Source organism: Letharia lupina (genome assembly GCF_014066315.1).
Source record: "Letharia lupina isolate WasteWater1 chromosome Unknown contig_12, whole genome shotgun sequence".
Lineage (NCBI taxonomy): Eukaryota > Fungi > Ascomycota > Lecanoromycetes > Lecanorales > Parmeliaceae > Letharia > Letharia lupina.
This window is the reverse complement of record NW_023502981.1, coordinates 321,080-342,002: the sequence shown is the minus strand read 5'-3', so window position 1 is coordinate 342,002 and position 20,923 is coordinate 321,080. Positions and strand designations below refer to the sequence as shown.

General features: G+C 49.5%; 4 protein-coding genes across 4 annotated transcripts; 2 read left to right on the top strand and 2 right to left on the bottom strand.

Annotated features, from left to right (window-relative positions):
- Positions 1 to 787: 787 nt before the first annotated feature.
- Positions 788 to 3,053, bottom strand: HO133_001181 (uncharacterized protein; the record flags this gene model as incomplete). The annotated part of the gene is made up of 2 exons (XM_037292111.1): positions 788 to 2,059; positions 2,124 to 3,053. The coding sequence occupies 2 exons, from the start codon at positions 3,051 to 3,053 to the stop codon at positions 788 to 790; spliced, it is 2,202 nt and encodes a 733-aa protein (XP_037151530.1).
- A 2,850-nt stretch (positions 3,054 to 5,903) lies between these two features.
- On the top strand, positions 5,904 to 8,272 carry HO133_001180 (uncharacterized protein; the record flags this gene model as incomplete). The annotated part of the gene is made up of 4 exons (XM_037292110.1): positions 5,904 to 5,915; positions 6,137 to 7,369; positions 7,419 to 7,958; positions 8,012 to 8,272. 4 exons carry the CDS (start codon positions 5,904 to 5,906, stop codon positions 8,270 to 8,272), a joined length of 2,046 nt encoding a protein of 681 aa, XP_037151529.1.
- Positions 8,273 to 9,376: 1,104 nt separating this feature from the next.
- On the bottom strand, positions 9,377 to 17,817 carry HO133_001179 (uncharacterized protein; the record flags this gene model as incomplete). The annotated part of the gene is made up of 4 exons (XM_037292109.1): positions 9,377 to 9,437; positions 9,496 to 9,593; positions 9,655 to 13,605; positions 13,654 to 17,817. 4 exons carry the CDS (start codon positions 17,815 to 17,817, stop codon positions 9,377 to 9,379), a joined length of 8,274 nt encoding a protein of 2,757 aa, XP_037151528.1.
- Positions 17,818 to 20,457: 2,640 nt separating this feature from the next.
- HO133_001178 (uncharacterized protein) lies at positions 20,458 to 20,780 on the top strand (the record flags this gene model as incomplete). Its single annotated transcript, XM_037292108.1, is given in 2 exon segments — positions 20,458 to 20,691; positions 20,709 to 20,780. 2 exon segments carry the CDS (start codon positions 20,458 to 20,460, stop codon positions 20,778 to 20,780), a joined length of 306 nt encoding a protein of 101 aa, XP_037151527.1.
- Between the last annotated feature and the right edge of the window lie 143 nt (positions 20,781 to 20,923).

Below are 20,923 nucleotides of genomic sequence, written 5' to 3'. Positions count from 1 at the left end.
AAGAATTAAAGTAATGTAATTGGATGGGCATCTAGAACCTTTACAGATAATCTACATTGTACATGTAGGTATTTAAATAATGTGTGATTGCTGATTGACAACTATCAAGATTCGTGTACAATCGTTTGCCTGTCCCTTAGAGCGCCCCCACCAAGCTTGCGCCAACCACAACCCTTTCTCCTGTCTGTCGCCTCTTTGCTCTCCGGTCATTGGCTCTTCATCAACATTACGCTGGCATCATGAGAAAACACGACAGACAAAAAATGGCTTTTGATAGCGAGAAAGAGCAAAACATGAGATGGCGGCCTAGCTTGAGACTCGGTAGGTCCGAAAGGAATGATGCTTATCCAACATGCCATCCGAGTAGTCGAAGAGAATCTGAATGGAGACAGCCATGATGGATGTGGACACCAGGTGTTGCTGCAAAGCGGATATTAAGACATATTGTAGAACGTTGAGCGCAGTTTCAGGCTCCATAAAGGTTTCGTAGCCGATAATACTTGGGTAGATGGTAGTGGCCCCTTGAGCATACTGGTACGAATTGCAGTAAGAACACGCGGCAAAGTCCCCCTGGAAACCGCAGTATCTTCGACGGTCGAGAAAGGTCTGATCCGAAAAATCGTCAATCACCATGCCATGTATACAGCCAAGCCACCCAAGCAAGTTCCGGAAATCTATAGTCCAGCGAAGCGAAGGCGACAATCATGGGTGGTTTGTTCCGGTTAACATCTGTGACGTGCCCCGCAATACCGCTCGGAACGTAGTCGAAGAAGCTCCTGCCCAACTACTAACGCTTTCTCTTCTTGCTCTTCTCCTGACCACCAGCCATACCATCCAGAATGGCACCTGCCTCTTCGGTCTCATTGGGTGTAGAGATATCCTGGGCGTCTTTCTTGACAGCCACACCCATGTGTCTCCCGAATCGACCTTTACGACCGTTACCTTCGTCTTCGCTGATACACCCTTCAGCTCCGATACCAGCATCTTTGCAGCGCTGGCAGGGGCGTTGACGATCGCACCCTTTCTTGCTCTTTCTGCAGCGTTGGCAGCGTGGCTTAGAAGACAAGTCTTCGTCGCCTTGGTGCTGGAAGTTGACGGTCGACGCAGAAGATGTCTTGCGCGAGGGGGGAGGAAGCGAGGCGGGTGAAGGAGGCACTTTAGCTGTAGAGGGAAGTGGAGACGGCTTAGCCTTCTTCGCGTTGGCTGTTGCCTTCGACTTGGACACCTTGGAAGTGTTCTTCAACGAGCTGACGCTGCTCGCCTTTGACATGTTGCGATGCCTCGATCCAGGTACTTTCGGTTTGACAGCTGGACCGAAACCAGTGGCCACGTCATCTGGCTCGCTCTTGAACAGTCCATCCTTCTTATCGTCATACACGTAGTCCCCGTCTACCTCGTCACCGCTGGGCTCGGTGCTATCCGTGCTGGGCAGGCCATCATTGAGGTGCTTGTGATGCCTTCTGATGGCATTTGGCCGGAGCACTGGGCTGGCTTCCAGCTTTGGCTGGGCTGGAAGGGCTGGAAGAGAAGGTCGTTCTGCATCTTCACCATCGTCCTCACTATTGCTGGTGGCGGATGAGGCAGCGTCAGCACGTCCACTGAATGCATCATCCAAGGTTGATGCCGAAGTGCGTCCGTGAGAGATATTTGAAGCGTCGCCGAGTCGCATGAGCTGCAAAGCCACATCCTCATCGGAGATACAACTGGCTATGGTCGGATCAGGGGTAGGCAGTATTCCAAAACCTTGTGCGCGAGGAATCATTCCATTGGACATGCGAGTAGATAGACTTGGTGCGTTTGCACGGTCACGGAGACGGCGTCCAGTTTGAGGTGCTGGAGGAGCATTGGAAGGATATTTGTTCTGTGGAATAATTCCGTACGTGTGCTCACCGTACCCATAGCTCTGTGGTGACTGCAGAGGCTGGCTGTAGGTAAAGTGTCGTTGAGTCGGGCGGGCGAATGGAGAAGGGTTGTCCTGTCCATTGGAGCGTCTCTGTGGAGAGATCGAGGATATGGAGTTAGGGGCAGGCACCTGAGGTGGCACAAACAGAGGTAGCTCCTGCAAAGTGCGTACGGTTAGCCAAGTCATGTGGACTAGGTGTCCTATCAGCTGTATCACTTACAGAGCTCTCAAACTTTGCCCTCTTCCTTCTGTTGCCCTCGAGGATGTTATTAAGACTGATATCTGCACTTGCGAGCTGCTCGCTTCTGGCTTTGCGAGAGCTGGTTACAGAGCCTCCTTCGCCATCACTACTGCTGTAGCCTTTCATGGTGTCGCTATTGAGATCGTTGAGCTGTCCTTGGAAGCTATCCTCCCGGCTTATCAGGCCCGATCGAGAACGAGCCTTTTGCGCAGAGACACTACGACGACCCCTGCTGGGACGTGGAGATGCACTCTGCTTTCGAGACACTCGGGATGCTGGTCGTGACATGGGTTGCCCATAGTTCAGTATCTGCGAGGGCTGAGGAGGGGGCATTTGAAAGCCTTCATCCAGATGAAGAAGCCTCTGTGCATTGATAGGCGATGCCGAGTGATTTTGAATGTGGCCGCCCTGCTGCCATGCTTGCGAGTAATCAGGAATGACTCGAACGTAGACGACCATATTATTTTGGAAGTTCTCATATCTCGCAATGAGTGTGTTCCCATGGTCATCCTCGAAACTGACGCCGTTTGCGGCACCTTCGTAAAGCCCGTAGAAATTCTTGACAGTGGTCACAATCGAGTCGGTGGTATCATGGGGAAAGATTTGCACCCTCATTGGCAATCTTGCTCGATGATTAGTGGCACCATCGAACAGCAGTTCGAATGCGACGTTCTTAGGCGCGGGACTGGCAGGGGAAACACTGTAGCCTGTTGGAGTATTGTTGCCGTAACCCTGACTGACGGGCGGGGTAGCGAAACGATGACCGTCGAGAGACATGTTATTGGACATGACAGAGTGACGTGTAGGGTATTGATGCAACCGCTGTGTCTCTGGGGGTGTAGTCTCCGCGGCCTGTTGAGAGCGAGAAGGTCGTGGAGGGTCATGGGATAGGAGATTGGCAACGTCCATTGTGGGACGCAGGTGTTTGGAAGATTGCGATGAAGGACTGTTGTCGGCAAAGAGTCTTGACTTGTGGCTGGAATGAGAAGAGGGATGGATCGGGCGGCCGCAAAGGCTCTGATTGATTAAGAACGACCGACTACCTAAGAAAATAAATGTAAGTGACTGGTCTTCTATACTATTGGTCGTATGTTGAGAGCCACAAAAGTAGTCGGACTGGTTGGGCAGTCATGGCCAGGCGACGGCTCGGGGAAGAGTCGGTTTCGCAAGTCAAGGGATGAGGTGCATGAAGAGGGTGGAGATTGCAAAATGTAATATTATGGATCGCATACCTAGTTGTAATCACCCTGCTCACACGAGAGGCTTCGGAAAGGATCTATGTTGCTGTTGATACCAGTCCCCTCAGATGTGTGTTGTTGGCTGCCGTCTTCAGTACCGAGTCAGCGTCAACAAAGACTCTGGAATACGAGAGCCGATGTTTTGACTTTATTGATGCTAGGCTCTGTGATCAAGATCCATAGGACGCAACCAAGGTAATGGATGGCTTGAAGTGGGGGAGACGTTTGTTGATGCGAGGGCGATGGGTTGAAGGAGAAAGAGAGAGAAAGAGAGAGAGAGTAGCAAGCGAACTCAACAAACCCTGCACAGCACCAACTGACTTATGCAATCGGCATAATCTGATAACAGACAATTCAAGGAATGAAATCACATCTCAGGACGGAGTTTGCCTTCAATTACTACGTTCTCTACTATTGTACATGGTCTATCTAGGGAAGCTGTCCTGTGCACAGGTAGGAAACGCCGGCCATGTCGAATCGGCATGGTCTGTAGATATACTTGTATATTTTGAGCATTGACTGGCAAGCGGCGGCCTCTACATAAAAGAGCAAGCTGCACGGATAGTCAGGCGGCGGAGATGATTGGGCCCGAATGCAACTGTCCCAGTGGGTAGAAGCTAAAAGTAATAGGAGGAGTCTCAGGTAAAGCGGAAGGTGGGTGGAAGTGGGACGCTGAAATGCAATCGAGCCAATGGTGATGTGAGGGGGCTGCATACCAGCTTGGTGCCAGCGAAATAAAGCCGCTGGTTGGAAATACCTTCCCTTGCCCGATACGAGTCAAGCTTATGCGCCGACTCCTTCCAAGTTGCAGAGAGTGATATTTATACCTCGACCGAAGCACCAAGGTCTTAGGTACAACGCTTGGCTTCTCCACGGCAAGCGAGCTCGAATGTCTTCCTCAGCATGCTCAGTAGTCAGTACTAATATTGTTACAGCGTATGCAGCCTCCAATTTCAATCTTCCAAAATCAAACATTCACCATACGATTGAGCGGTTGACGAATAATCCGGCCCGAGCTTGAAACGAGTCTCAATGCCATGCGCCGCAAAAATCCTGTCAGTCTCGGATACCCTAGGTAGATGTCCGAGAAAGTGTTTAGTGAGATAAATTGACCACGAGAAAGAGAGAGAGAGAAAGAGAGAGAGCAATCCGAAGAATTGTGCAGTCGCATTGGTGCAAAATGATGGCTTATTATTTCACAAGACTAAGCCATACTTACTGTATCACCAATGGGCCATTAGCAATTGGCAATAATTGATGGCTTTGATGCGCAGGATCTACACTCGCTCTCGCTACACGTACACTAGAGTACTTTTACTCTTAATCTTAAGCATGCCAAACATCGCTCGCCACTACTAACTTTTTTACTCCGCTGCCGCCGCAATAATAATATGGAGCAGCAGTAGCACGCCTAGAATTCTCCCCCCCCGATTTCCGCTTATTAGACCCTTGGGCTGATAACGACATTTGTGCACAACCATCGTGATTGCTTTTTCTTCTACAGCTACTTTCTTCCTACACAGCACATATTCGGTTAGATACTGGACATTTCAGTAAGCTACGCAATTGCTATTTGCCCTGTCTCATTCGACCAACCTCTCGTGTGGACCGGCAACAATACGCATCTTGGTCGCAACATAAGATAAAGGATCAAGGATGGGAACTAGGATTTTCCCAACTAAAGTATCTAATAAGTAGGTAGAGATGCCCGAGATGAAGAAGGTTTCGGGCCATGGGGTAGGCTGTGCACTTTATAGGTAGAAGCATGCGGGAGGAGACAATCGAATTGGCCGAGGTGGGCGGTTATCCCATCTCTAGTCGATGCTTAGGTATCTTGTCACAAGAGGAGTGTTCAAATCTCACAGCACAAGCGGTGGACTGTTCAACTGAAATATCAGTATAAGGTGCGCCTTGATTCTGGGAGCCCGCCAAAATGCGTTGGGTTGTATCTGCGGAAATCATCACGTGACTTGGAGCGTATTTGGTGTAGAAACAAGGCGCGACAGGGACAAAAAAGCATTCATCCTGGTAACAGGGCTCTGAAGCCATGATTGACCTCCAACAGGCTCTGGATAGGATCGCAAAGTGTGTATAATGATTCGACCGGTAAAAACATTTCATACCATCTTCTAGACATTGCTTGCGACACTTCTTGAATGTTCAAGCATCGTGAGAGGGACGCGGCTGTAAATAGAGTTAGCAAATAGAGTGATCACTAGCGCGTTCTATCGTCGGGGCAACCCTTGCTCAGTTGGGAATCAACAATAACCCGTCTGCGACTGCGAGTCGCAGCTTTCTGAGAAGCACATCTTACCACATCATCTTATTCTGAACACAAGCATTGTTTTGCGCTTGCTCATTGCACCTCGTCAAGCTTAGTGGTCGGTATACTAATGTCTGGCCCCGTCAAATTTCTCCACTGATAGAGAAAAAAGCCAGATCGCGGTTTGGAGGGAGGAACACGAGAGCTTCCCCGAGCATCCAGAATACACTCGAGGAGCTTTGAACGCGTCGACACATCATGGACGCCAAGGTAAGCCATTCATTCCAGTTCTAAAGCATACACAAAGAGCACATTGCCAGTCAAGGATTTTCTGGCATGCAATCCTAGTTACCGACCAAGCCTTTTTTTGAGTCTAAGCTTGCTGAACTCCAAGTCTCCTAATCGTTGGCTTCGTGTACCCCCATGTCACATTCAACGGTATCTTGTCTCTGACGACGGAGTATAATGCTAACATGTCTTCCCTATATCAGCCCCAGAGACCGACTCGGACCTTGCGCGCCATCTACGGAGATGAAAACGTGATGCCGACGGCCGGTGCACAGAAAACTCTACACCAGCGCAACAAATCGAGCCCAGCACTGTCAACAATACATCACGCGGGTGGTCTGAAGCTTGCTGCAAAGCGGACCGCATTTGGGGATGTCAGCAACACATCCAATATCTCTAGGCCCAGCAAGGACGACTCGGCAATTGGCGCCAAGGGCGATTACAGCATCATGGAGAAACCGATCCCGACACAGCAGGATAAGAAGGCTTCATCCTTCCTTAGACCTGCACAGCGTCCCCTATCTGTCTCCGGATTAAAAGGTCTCTTGAATAACGTCGCCAATTCCACCAACCTTCCCTCGGTCAAGCAGCCTTTGGTTGACATTCAACAACCACTACCACAGACGTCTCAAGCCGCCAATACACGCAAGCTCGTGGCGAAGAAGAGCACTGCTGTCTTTAAAGATGCTGTTGCCACGCAGTCCCAATACTCCGCTCCTGAAGTGCAAAAGCCTTTGCCTACGACTGCACCAATCGCTCCTGTCCATCGCGAACTCCAACCTCGCCAGCAACCCAAAGAGTCCAACGAGTCACAGGAAACACAGACCAAGCCACAGACAACACAAAGCAAGCACGCAGGTCAGCATGCGGCACACGCAATGGCAGCAGCACCGTCGGCTGCGGAAACATCCTCTGAAGAACCCGCTGTCCTCAGATCAGACGGCATTTACATTGACCAGCATGGACAAGTACAGTTCTACGGACTTGATGAGTCTGTTGAGCATGTCGAGGTTCTTCAGCCGCGTGAAAAGGGCGTGCCCTTGCCAGTGGAGCCGCCGAATCAGGATGGGAAAACAGGCCAGGATCAGGTTCTTGATGCTTATCTTGCCGAGTCGCACCCAGAATCACACCGAAGACCCACCTTGGCTCCTGTTTCAGAGCCAGAAGAGTACTGGGATGATGAGGGAGAAGAAAATTACGACGAGGAAGGTTATGCTACTGCCCGATCATTCAAATCCAGGGGAGAAAACACTACAGGCGGTGCTACGACGGTTCTGTTCCCGAAGGTCAACCAAAAGACAAGGAAAGAGATCGCTGCTGCCAAAGACTTGATAGAAGGATCTAAGACAGTGGAAGAGCTTGAGGATGAGGCGTGGGACACAACAATGGTCGCAGAATATGGGGAAGAGATCTTCCAATATATGAAGGACTTGGAGGTCAGTGAAGATACGCTGGCACTTGAATCATGCTAACTGTATACAATAGATCAAGATGTTGCCAAATGCGCACTATATGGACAACCAAGCAGAGATACAGTGGTCGATGCGTGCAGTACTGATGGACTGGATAGTTCAAGTGCACCATCGCTTCAACCTTCTCCCAGAAACGCTCTATCTCTGTGTCAACTACATCGACCGCTTCTTGTCTTGCAAGGTCGTCTCCCTGGGAAAGCTGCAGTTGGTCGGCGCCACTGCAATATTCATCGCCGCCAAGTACGAAGAGATCGATTGCCCGTCCGTGCAAGAGATTGTATACATGGTTGATGGCGGCTACACGGGCGACGAGATTCTCAAGGCGGAACGTTTCATGCTCAGCATGCTGCAGTTCGAACTTGGCTGGCCTGGACCAATGAGCTTCTTGAGGAGGATCAGCAAGGCCGACGATTACGATCTTGAGACGAGGACGCTCGCAAAGTACTTCCTCGAGATCACTGTTATGGATGAGCGATTCGTCGGTAGTCCACCGAGCTTTGTCGCGGCTGGAGCACATTGTCTGGCCAGGCTGATGCTCAAGAAGGGCATTTGGGTATGTATCCTGCTCCGATGATCGTTGCACCTCAGCTGCTGATCCCTTCGCAGTCACCTGCACACGTCTATTACGCCAACTACACCTACTCCCAGCTTTTCAACCTGATATTGCTCATGGTCGAATGCTGCGAAGACGCACGCAAGCATCACTGTGCGATCTTCGACAAGTACACCGACAAGCGCTACAAGCGTGCATCGCACTTTGTGGAGTCTGAGATGAAGAGAGGATTCCAAATTCAGGATGTCGCTTCACATACAGCCGCGCCATATTCCGGCATCTACGATGATCGGCATATTTGGGGCCAGAAGTGAACGTCAGGACCACCGCTGCAGAACCTCAAATTGGATCGCTGGACATCGTCGCTATTGCAACATCTTCTTCACCTTGGCACATTGCAACCACTAGACTCGGTATCACAGTCTGCTCCATTAGCTCAAACCAGGAACATCTTGAATACTCGAGACTCTGCTCCATTAGCTCCGCCCTTGGAGAGCTTTGGACGTCTTTTACCCTCATCCGGTACCCTTTCCATATTTCTACGGACATCATTCATCGGAACAACTGCATAGCGCGGCATACTCTTTAATGGCACTCATGACCTTACGTCCTCTACGACATCGGTACCTTTCAGCATTCGACATCTTGAGAGAAAAAGCCCATCCAGGTGCGACTGGCCTCGTTCCTTCTTTCTAGGCACTCGGCGTCAACGGAGCTTAGTGCTGGTAGCTCCCCATCAAGAGACGGGGCAACGCTGGCGGTTCTTTTTTTTTTTAGCGAATTCAAATCTTTTAGAGTGGGCAAGGGTGTTTACTAGTAGATAGACAGGACAGCCAAATAGCATCTTCATGTCAGAACAACGGCTGGGTCGATTAATCCGATAAAGCGATTCCCAAGGTCTTCGTTCAGTATATGAGAATCAATGCCCAAAGCAGGATGTAAACAAACATCGCGTGGCTGACACTGACTGACAGTGAGGCTCTGCTAGCTTCGAGAGTTGCTCGACTTTCCATTTCGACCGCCTCTTTTCAAGAATATGTACAGTCTCTGAGTATTTACAAAAGAAGGTGGGACCATTAAAAGGGCCACCCTGAGTCGCCTCTAGAGCGCACCAAGCCGGACGCCATGTAAATGCAGCATTGCGTTGCCACCTCCTCTTGCCTCTCAAAATCCTATCCTACTCGTACAGATCTAGAACGAAAATGAAAAACAGGGTGCTTTTTCGGCGTGAGGTCGTGATAAGGTGACGGGGGTAGAGAGAGAGATCGTCGAGATGAGATGAAAGGATGGAGACGGTTGGGAAAGGCTGCCGAGATGAGATGGAAAGTTGAGAACCGCTGTCCAGGGGTTTGTTGGTGGTACAGACACCCCAAGAATCGTCCAACTTATTCGGGGTAAACGAGGGCCCTTGGACGGTCTCATTGGTTCAAGGATCCCAAGATTCTCTTGCCCAGGAGTTGCACGCTTTTCTTGCGTGTGCTGCAAGTCGTCAGTGAGAGGATCCACTGCTGCTAATGGTTCATCAACGGGTACTGACCTTTCATCTGGGTCCTCACCATCCGCATCCTTACGTCGAAGTTTGTGAGTGTCTGTGGTGAACCGCCGGATCAGGGTGTGCCGCATTTTGTTCAGTGCCTAGTTAGAGGTCAGTCAGCTTTTAGTGGAGAAGGCAATTCAGAGAATGACGGCGACGTACATTATCTTCACCCTCAGCCTCGGACTCTGGTATCGAGGGCGGTTCACCATGCAGTCCATTGTGGAGAGCGGAATGCCGTAAGCTCTGCGTAAACGAGTCTTTTCTCGCCAACTGATTGCTCGGATTGGATGTCAAGGTTGCCCGGGAGGAGTCATCAGTGTCGTCTTGGGGGCTTTGATCCCTTATACTGCTTGTCTCGCTCGAGAGGCTGTTCTTGAGAGTGTTGCTATTTGGTAGCATAGATGAGGAGTTTGCAAGCTCGCGGAGGCGGCCCTGTTGGCTTTTGCCTGGCCGATGATGAGAGAGCTTGTTGCCGATGATGGCGCCTGTGTGCGAGATGAGTGCCCTGATAACATCTTTCTTGAGTCGTAAAGCGAGGTCAAGGTTTGACCAGGTCTTATTTCGATACTCAAGGACTGGCATGCGGAAGACGAAGTTGTGGACGTCTTCAATGTTTCGTTCGCCTTTGCCCTTGTAACTGAGGCAAAGAACAACGCTAGGGATCTTCACGTACGCGAGAGTCATGTAGTTTGAAGCTCGTGACAGCATTTGAGAGAGATCATCAGAAGGTTTAGTTTTGTCTGTTGTAGTAGCTTGGCTCGTCGAACGATTGAGGGTGAATCTTTTATGCTTCTCTGGGTTGCCGTTCATCGCGGATAAATTTGTCGAAGACCCATCCTTAGATTGGCGCATTACTGCTAAAGACTCTTGTGACGGTTTCTTGGAACTCTTACGCACTAGAGATGGCCTTGATGCATTCTGCGAACGACTGGAGTGGTTCGAGTGGTGGAATAATTTGAAATGGTGGGTTTCCCCGTTGGTCTTACTAGAGGAACTGGAATGACTCTCTTTCTGTGGAAACGCCCTGGTAGCTCTGAGTCTCATGTCTAGGGATGCTGCTCTGGTCGATGGTTGGTCGTCATTGGAGCCATTGACTTCGAGTCTCGGCGTGTCTGGGATGCTGGACAAGGTCTCAGCATCGGAGTCCTCTTCCGCATCCCCTGCATGGAGCGTATGCTTGACAATAAACGGCGATTTGTCACTACCATTCTTATCCAATCCCGGAAAGATATATTCAAAAAGTTTCTGACCCACTTCTCTCTCAAGCTGAACTTTCAGTGGGAAAAGGTCTACCTCGAATTGATCTAAGACCGGTATGCCAGCAATGGGCTCAAGGCTGTGCCAATTGACCTTGAGCATCTTGGGATCTTGACCATGGACAAATTTCCTACCACTTTCCAAATATGGACCCAGCATCTCAGGGTATAGAGCACCGGGCAAGAGATTGAGTCCATGTATACGCTCGATCTGCATCGAATTGTGGTTGGAACCATCGCTATTGTCCGTCCTGTCGTAGGCCGCTTTGTTTAGTTGAATCTCCATTAAAGGGACGTCCTTTTCTCTCATCAAATGCCAGACAATTTCTGAAGCGGAAAGGTACCAACGCAGCAGCCCAGTTGTCTGTGAGGCCTGAGTACGATCGTCAAATTTGCGTTGCGATGTGGTAATGGCCTTCATCATGAAGAAGAGCTCGTCCTCGCAGCTCGCTAAATCGTGCTCGATAGCCATACGGTCTTCCCAACCTTGTTTGTCAAGGTACTTCGCGTTAATCTGAAATTGTGTTTTGATCTCCTCCAATTGGCGTATTCGAGCTTGAAGACTAGACACCATTTTGGGCGCACCGCTGAGATCACTAAAGTCAGAGGCCAACATGATCCTTTCAAGCTTTTCACTGCGGACCTTTTCCAACGGCTCGTTGTATAGCAATAGATCAAACACTATCACATACATTGTGAAATATTCGACAGAGTCGCAGATTGCCCGAATGTGTGGGAAGTCAACCCACAAGTGGTCGATGCGGCTTTCCATGTTCTCTGGCTTGTTTTTCTGTCCCATTTTCCCACTGCTAACCTCGTCGTTGTACTTCAGTCGAAGGGTATTGTACTTGTCGTAGCGAAGACTCGCAGAGGTTCTCTGCACTACTCGCGACCATCCGAAGGGGTCGTATTCGAAATCGAAATTGGTCTCGAACGCTACCCAGGGTGGCCACGCAGAGCCTTTGGGGGTACCGTAGCGATTGCCAGAGTATATATGAAGAAACTGGGACAAGACCTTTTGGGTCGTGACAAAGAACTGTACACTATCCATATCCACAGAAAATCTGCGCTGCACGAGCCCACTGACATCATCCGCTATGCGATCCTTGTCCATGATTTGGACCACTTTTAATTGCATGCTTTTGGCTGTGACTAATAGCACGGATTTGGAGTTCTTCTCGCTCTGCAATTGGAATTGTGGTGCGATCAAGCGAACATGATAAGTGTTTTGCGGTATGTATTCTTCTGAAATATCCTTCCCGAGGTTATCCGTGTTTGAATTTTGCGGCTCTGCTGTTTGCTTAGGATCATCAGCGTCGACGGTTTTATTGCTATCGCTGAGCAGATCTTGGATGAGGTCTTCGACGCTGGAGCCAGCACTCTTTTCTTCTTCCGTCGAGACGGCTGCAAAGGCTTCTGAATCTGTCGAGTCAGAATCGTTTTGTTGTGTATGTTTTCTCTTATTCTTATGCTGCTCTCTGACAATGTCTAAGATGAACTTGACGGCTTTCTGTGACATGTAGTAAATGAACCCTCGCCGTTGACTGACTTGGTGTACGTAGCGGAGAATGATGTTCCGAAGCGAGTTGTTCCATTTCAGCTGCGCATTGTGTATGATGAAGCGGTTATTGAAGTCACTGGTAGGTCCTGAATGAGGTGTGGCTTCAATTCCCTCGGCTTCAGTATCCGCTTCATCTTCTGACCCCTCACCTGCTAGGTCTAGGCCAGCAGTGTCACCAGCTGCTGAGATCCAGGGCCTGCCTTCATCGATGGCACGGTTCAGCCGTGCGAGCGTTTTCTGTAGGGAATCCTTTTTGCCTTTGAGTTTCCTACCCTGGTCGCTGAGCATTTCGTAGCGCTCTTTTAGACTCGAATCTCGATATGAATCCCGGACAACACGAAGCTCTTGCTCGCCTAACGTTCTCTCATGCATTTCCAATTGTTCATCGAGTTGTACAAGGCGCTCTTCAATCAGCTGACACTGTACTTTGCGAGGGTCGTTATCCTGAGACATGACACAAAAATGGGTGGGTTCGTCACCGAAGGGACTTGCGCTGTCGCCATCTGCAGACTTGGAAGTCTGAGTATCAGTCTGTCGGAAATAAGTAAAGCGTGGCGCAAAAGCTAAAGGCAAGATCTTTGTCTCTGGATTCGTCTCGGCCGGCAAGATCCAATCGATTTCGACGAAGTCATCCATGTCAATCCAGAAAAAGTCATTGTCCGGAATGGTAAAGCGAGATATGTCAGCTGAAGCTGTTGACTGCTGGTAAGCTGCTAGGTCTTCCGGTGTGGCTCGTTTCAAGTCGTCCGTGGTCGTGCCGGCAATGCTGGCAGATACAGCCCGAATGTCAGCGGAGATAAAGTCCAGCTGAGCTTGGTTGATTCTCATGCCGGTTGCTTTCATCTGCTTAGCTTTACCTCTGCCCTGAGCTGCCCACTCCTCTCGCCTTTGGTGTAGATCCAACATAAAGCTGTCGAGTCTAAGCTTTAGACCGGTGGCGGAAACAAGTGCCTCGGAATAATCTTCGACATCCTTGTGTTTGTAGATATGAGCGATGAAGAGTGGTGAAAGCAGAAGGTTGTACTTGATCGTCGCAAGGTGGCGTCCGAACTTCTTGCTCGTTTTCTCGATTCCTGGAAAGAGCTTACCTTGCCGAATGGGCAAAGCCATGACTCCAGAGAACATCGACCACCAATCAAAGAAGTGTGTGAAAAAGCGAGGGCTCATATGTACTGCGTTGTAGCTCATGGATGGTTTGATGTTCTTGGTCGTCCAGTCGCGATTGAGGGGAGCAACCACTGCAATAGATAGATGGATGTGATTACTTCGAAAGCCTTTAAAAGCATCGTAGACCTGTAGTACCGTTAGCGCAATCGGCGATCTCGCCCAGAATTTGCGTACCTGTCCCGGCAGAGCTTTTGCATGTTGAGGGGTCCTCAACGTAACGTTGTAATGCGGTGTGAAGTCGAAGGATCGACCTCCTTGAGCCAGGTCTCTTTCGAAAACCAGACCCGCAAGCCAGCGTACGTTGCCCGAGAGCTTCATAACAACCTTTTTGAACATTGTAGTGTTCCTTGTACTGCTTGTGCTCGACGTGCTTGATGTTTTTGGCCCTTCTCTACCGAATGTATAACTTGTTTCTCGAGCTTGATGACTATAATCCGGGATTGCCAAAACATAGTCATCGCTGTCGACAGTCATGAACCTTTTAGGATCATCGTCCTTATGAATGGACCAGCGTACATTGTTGCGCCAGCACATGACGAAACCTGCACCGTTACCAGTGACCCGGTACGGATCCCGAGTACCTTTCAATTGTAGGCGAACATCCCCGTCACCCTTCCAGGCAACATTGACCCGGGAATGCGCGCTGAGACGGATCTTATCCCAAAAGCCTGTCCGGTCGGAGGGATCTACTTGTGGTTTGGTGAAACCCTCTATTACCATCATCATATCCTGTATAGCCGGCTGGTATGATGCTCCCCAGGTAATGCTCGTGGGGGCGCTCGTGTTGATTGCAATAGCCACATCCGAGTACGTTTTGACAGGAGAAACTGTTCTGCGAACATTAATTGCAAACCCGCTGCCGGATTCCGACCCTGAAAATTTTCTGGGTGGAATGACTTCGACTTTGACTTGCTTTGTAGACACAGCACCCCGGTATTCCTCGGCAATAACAAAATCCGTCTTCAACGACCAACTGGGCAATCGTGGTGATTGTCCTGGCCTAATAGCAGGTACATGAAGTAATGGTAGAGGATAATCCCGTAGAGTGACACGAGCTTCACCCATATCGATCTGGACATTGAGCGGAATTAGCAAGCAGTACTCCATATCGTAGGGCATCCCTTTGCCGACTCTGTGAAGGAATTGCGGATAATCCTTGATTGGAAACGAAGGCTTGTCAACAACGATATGCAGATCACTGATCAGTGTGGACATCAGACCTGGCCGTTCTGGCATGGCAAGTATGCTTTCAGCCTCCTCGTCGTTTTCAGGGATGTCGTGGTTGCCGAAGAATATACCTCGGATCCTTCGCATTCCAGCGTTCTGGATATGATACGCAACATCAATACGGTTTTTCCAACTTTCAGAGTTGTGTTTCTGGAGTTTGTACTCCGCTTCCTTGGCTGAAATTTTGGCGTCCTTCGTAAGTGTACATCTTCCATCGCGATCATATCGCATTCGACGTGATTGAGTAGATGGAGGAGAGGCCGAACGATGGCGAGAACGTGACTTCACGCTTCGGCTCCGCCGTCGAGCTTCTTGCGGGGGAGAATGCTTGCCCCTGCCGCGCTCTTGCGACGGATGACGCTGTGGACGGTAACGTGACGAGGCTCGATTGTGATGATGGTTTTCCAAATTGTTGACTTTGGCGAGAAAGGCCTCTTCGCGGGCAAGGCGCTGCTTTTGCTCTATCAAACCAGTGCGATAGATCGTCCCGAGCTTCCAGTCAAACGCTCCATCTTCAACATCAAAAAGTAATGCTTTGCTTCGAATGGATATTCTCGGCACCTGTTTTGGTTGTTCTGGTCTTTTCTTGAGAACATACTCGTCACTTCCTGTCTTGAAGCGATGGTGTAATTGTTCACTCGCTTTCAAAGCGTTTGCAAAATTATCGAAGATTTTGTGTGGGACAAGCTGATGTGGGACCGCAAGCCTTATGAAGTCCATAGCTACATCGATGGATTTTTCCTGAATGACTGCTCCTCCCCGCTTTCTGCGGTTCTCTCGAAGATCGACTCGCAGATTTCTGATGCTAGTAATCCTTGCCCAGGCCGAAATGATCCGAGGGGCTTCGACATAAAGACGCACCATCTCTGCTTTCATGAAAGGCATTGCCCATCTATGTCGCCCAGCTTCCATACGGTATATTTGGAGCATCATTGGAGGATCTGATGGCATAGTCGCTTTGACCTGAAGCAGTCCAGCTCTAACGTCGACCGTGACGAGTCCTTGAACGGCCTTCCGACTGGGGCTGTGTGGAGGTATAGAGCTTCCAGACGTCGCCTGTGGGGAAGTAAGATCGGGCGGTGTATGACTGGCTTCCTTGTCGCTAGCGAATGCTTTTCGAAGTACTCCAGTCGCCACGCCAATTGCATAATAGCGATACAACGAATATTGCAGGTACAGTGCCTTGGTGTGGGAATTGATGTGAAATATAGGTCCTTGGGCATCGCTTAATGTAGTGAATGCAACTTCGAACCGAGGGAGAGAGATGAAAGACTCCGTCTCGACGACGTCAATGTCCTCAACCACAAACCCCTCGAAACCTCGAACATGTACTGCCAACCGTCTGCCATCCGTGCTACTCGGCAAAACCCCACTCGTACTTGGCGGAGGCGTTACTTTGATTACAGGATCGTCCGTGATCGTGGGCTTAATGCTTCCGTGACGCCTAGATGGTGGTCTTTCATCAGGTGAAGACCTCTGGATCTTATATTCGGCAGTCCAAGACTCAAGCTGAAGAGCGACACCACGCGTATCCGTCGAGACCTCAGCATCGACACCAGCCACCTCGACGCCGAAATTGGAGCCCTGGAGAGAAAATTGGACAAGCCAAAATGGCAAGGACCTTAGGAATTCGGGACCCATTGAAGGAGTATTGGTCGATCTTGTTTGAGCGTCGCGGTCTGTGCTTAGCTGTTGAAATATTTGGCGTACGCCAGCACTGATTTCAGATCGCACCATATGGACGGAAAAGGTCTGAATATTGCCTGTCGCAACAACGGAAATTTCTGGCGAAGCGTTTAGTTGGATTTTGAGCTCGAGAGCGTCAATACCCAGTAATTCATGGCGTTCGCCAGATGCTGTGTGGTAGTACAGTTGGTTCGAGGCGATACGCAGATTTGACGTAAGCGCGTAGTGCAACTCGCCCGCCGTGAAATGCGATGACTCGACATCCAGCGATATCGAGGAGACAGACAGGATGATCAGGTCGTATTCATCAGACCCTTTAAGCTTGGGATCAGCTGGCGGTAGCGCCACTCTCATCACGGGTTCGTGAACAGAGAATTTGATGTTAGCCTTCGGCAAGAGTCGTGATAGGAGTCGTTGTGATCGGCCATGAGTAGCTGGCGATTCGGAGGGTTCCTCCCTAAGGCTGTGAATGAGCGCAAGGACCAAGGGCATGTGTTTCGGATCAAGATCAATCGAAGGCGAAGTTACTACAACATTGGCAAAGAGGATATTTGCGTTGCGCTCGGCTGCGTTATTGTCTTCGGAGAAAGCCACAGTCTTCGAAGGCAGAGTTGTCTTGACCGTCGTTGTAGCCATTGGTACGTACAGGATTCTTTCCGGTTTCTCATTGCCGTCGTCGAGGCTCACTGCGATGGAGATTGCAGCGAGCAATGCTTGATGTGCAATATCCTTTGATGAAAAATACATTCGATGCGCAGGGCTCTTAGGGTCAAGGCGATGCATGTCGATGCCAAATTCGTTCATGGCTACATTGAGATATAGAGGGGATCCATTTGGCTGCATTGAATGGAACTCTTTCGTCATACCCACAAAGCTGACCGCCATCTGAATCTCTTGAATGCCTCGCAAGATGGAGCTGACAAATTCCTTCGAATCGGAGACCGTCTGTACTATATTTGCTTCCCGGCTTCCCGGCCTATCCAGCTCTTCTATTACGTCGGTGAAGGTGATGTCGCCATTGTGCGTCTCCATTTGTTGCAGATGAGCCTCTTTCCGATACCGCTCCGTTTGAGCCTTGCATCTCAATAGGTCGTCGTATGGTATATGAACTCGGCCCAATTTCAATGATATCGAGGTGTCGCGCAGACCCGCGCGATCTCTGTAAAGCAAACCGTGGATATTGAGAGTGCAGATATCAACAACTTCCAGAGAATCTCTTCCTTCGGGCGTGAAGAGAATCCCTTTGACCGTGAACATCCACTCTGCCGGACGTTGGTTGCCAGCAGGAACCTTCTTGTGCTGAAAGAGCCGACCTCTGTCCACTGTCTTGCGCCTGGTATCGACAACCATGCTAAACGTCCCAACTTCAAAGCAGCCAATGCCTGCAAATACTAGACTTGAATTCTGGGCCGTGAGATCAACCATGCTAAGCCAATGTATTTTTTCGTGCAAACGCTTGATCCTCTCCTTTAATTGTGTCAATCTTTTCCATGTTCGACTTCGCGAAGACGCTGGGGTCACAGTTCGAAGGATGGGTTTGGGGGAAGTAGAGGAGGAGAATTCGTTTCGCCCCGGTGTGTCTGAGGAGTGTACATTGCTTCGTGCATGGTGCGAGCCTTCTGTCTTTGCTCCTGTTCCGAGATGCTTGACATCGACCGTCACCTTCAGCTCTGTCAAGCGTAGACTTATCCATGTTGGCTGCGCAAAGGTAGGCCGATGAAGATGCAAGCCTAAGCCTCGCAGTTCTATCCGTATACCATCTCTAGGTATATATGCGATGCGCCTCAGGGAGAAGTATCCAATTCTTTGGATGGATACACCGGTCGCTATGCGTAAGATGGCGAAAAGGACGAATGAACCCAGGTACAAAAGGAGAACGAGTCCCAGGAGGAAGGTTGGACTGAATATACCCATGATCGTTCAGCAGCCATCAAGGTAGAGGGTCGCCGGCATGCTCGGAGACTGCTTCGGCATGCAGCTAAACAGCCCGGAAAGTGGAGGAAGGAGATGGGTGGATTCTTGGCATGATTCGTATACGGCCACGAGATGCACGAGATGGAAGAGAGAGAGGATGAGGATATAGAAGTAAAGTGAACAATCAAACAGCCAGGCCGTATTCCATAGGGCTACTTATTTCTCGTAAAACTGGTAGAGTACCATTACCATTTTTCGAGCGCGGGATGACCGGGATGTCGGAGCCGTTGTTAGAGTAGATAAGATGGAAATCAAGAACAAGCTTTTGGGTAAGGGTAATCTTACCCCCCTGGGACACCCCCGAGAACCCCCCCCCCAACCCCCCAACCTCGTAGATACGCTAGCAGAGCCCTAAAGTTCCATTCTCCTGGACCACTACCACTGACCAGATACTACCTACCTACTACGGAGGGTGACATCAAAAGTCCTGCACATGCGCTAAATCTCTTGGCATGCTTGGCATTTTGACAAATCTGACCTTTTTCTTGGATAGCTTCATTTTTCTAGTGATGATACTTTATATAGCTACGTATATACTCATTTGCTCGCTCCGTAGAGTTATAGGGCCGTATATTACCTCCCTCACGACCTTTTCTGTACTCGTTACCGCCCTTGAGATAAATAACCTCCGCAATATATCTCGGTATTCGCTCTATCCACTCCTGAATCCTTTTCTATATAAGCTCGTGATTTTAGCAATATAGTCACCGTTCCTCGGCATCTTTACGAGTCCTTGATACACCTTTTCGGGTAGTTTAACGCTTCATTCATGGCCAACAAGGCTCGATTATATTAAGATCCGAAGAGTTACCGCACCAGAGCATTCGAATAATATCCATTGACATGTAAACTGCTTTCTGATACTTTGATGCATAGGTTAGGGCCTTGTCTTCCATGACTATTGTGTTAAGTCGCTCTCGTTTGCACTTCTGAGCGAATTTCAGAAGCTTTGGGATAAGAATCTATACCTGGTAAGAAGGAGAAGTAATTCGACAAATACACTCTTCATGCATAGCTGTAACGTCGCTACAACGCGTATACACTCCGTATGTATGCACTCCGTATGTATGCACCTCGTATATATAGCATTGACGTCGCTGTTAAGTAAAAAGTAGTAATATTAAGGATATTCAAAATATTCAGAATATTTGCCAAGCATGCCAAGAGATTTAGCGCATGTGCAGGACTTTTGGTGTCACCCTCCGTACTAAGGTACCTATTCTAACTTTCGTTTCAATCTTTTTCAAGTTCGAGGATTGCACTCTCAAGGCATAGGATTCTGTTTCGATCAAGCTGAGAATCTGGTCTGAATACATACGACGATCGCTTGCGGATGAAAAGTCACCTCCAAAAGGACAAAGGCGAATCTGGCGATTCAGATTTCCTGACGATGAAATCGGCACTGTCTCTTCGAGCTTGTCTGCTATGACTGCTCTGCATCATAATTTCTTCCGATACTATGGCCACTTTCTATGGATTCAACTCAACACATGCGCGGACTGAATGGAGTTCTTCTAAGTATTTTGAATGGACGCCCAAAGATGGAGAACCTACTGCGTTTTTCCTCAATCTGCACTGTTCGCGTCTTCCGCGGGCAGATTTCGATTGATACTGCCTAGGCGATTGTCGGCTTGTCACTCTAACGTGGAGTACTCCAGGTAGGTACACTATGAAGTGCTGGATAGCAGAAGGCATGGCCCATTGGGCAACCCTACGCGAAAGCGAACTGTGCCTCCTCCGCCAAGAGATGATGGTTTGACAACCAACACTCCGCCTTCAACCTTCCATCTCTTCACCTGATGACAATTTTTGGAACCCCTACTTCTTGTGATCGCCTTTAGGAACTCACAGATCGTCGCAATAATCGCATCAATTTTGCGAATCCGAGCGCCTACCGTGACAAGAGAGTCGCAACCAGCAGACCCATCACTCCAACGAACAACTAGAGGGTATGGTTTCGCTCTCTGTACTCAGTGAAATTATTCTCTGCACGGTTGTGACGCTCTGTGTTGAACCATTTTTTTCAGCGACAGCCTCTGTTTACACATACTGAACAACTCCAGTCCTCACATCCGTCGCCAAATCCTCACAATGGCCGATAATGAACCTTCGGGCCCTTTTCACGCCGGCCCTGGGACTGCGCACGAGATAGGCGTTATGGCTGGCTTCATAGCCGCGTTCATTATCATCACAGTTGTATACCTAATCATCTGGAAAGTCTACAACAAGCGCTCCGAGGCCGGGGAAATGCAGCGAAGACATATTTTAGCTGAGAAGACAAACCCAAGAAACACAAGAGTCATGGAAGAGAAGGCTGGGAATAGGGTCAGTGCCGCATACAGCGCTGCGCCGGGTTATTGAAGAGCATGGAGAAGATTCCAAGAGGCTGCGGAGCAGAGACCGAAGACAGATGAAAGGAAAGGCATGAAAGAGATGCTTTGGAACAGTTCCATTTGATTTTGTGATAATCGCTTCGGAGTTTGGAATATCCGTGGAGTCTGCCTTGGATTGGTTCGCGATCTATGAAAATGGAGTCGTGGGAATTCGGCGTCACGGC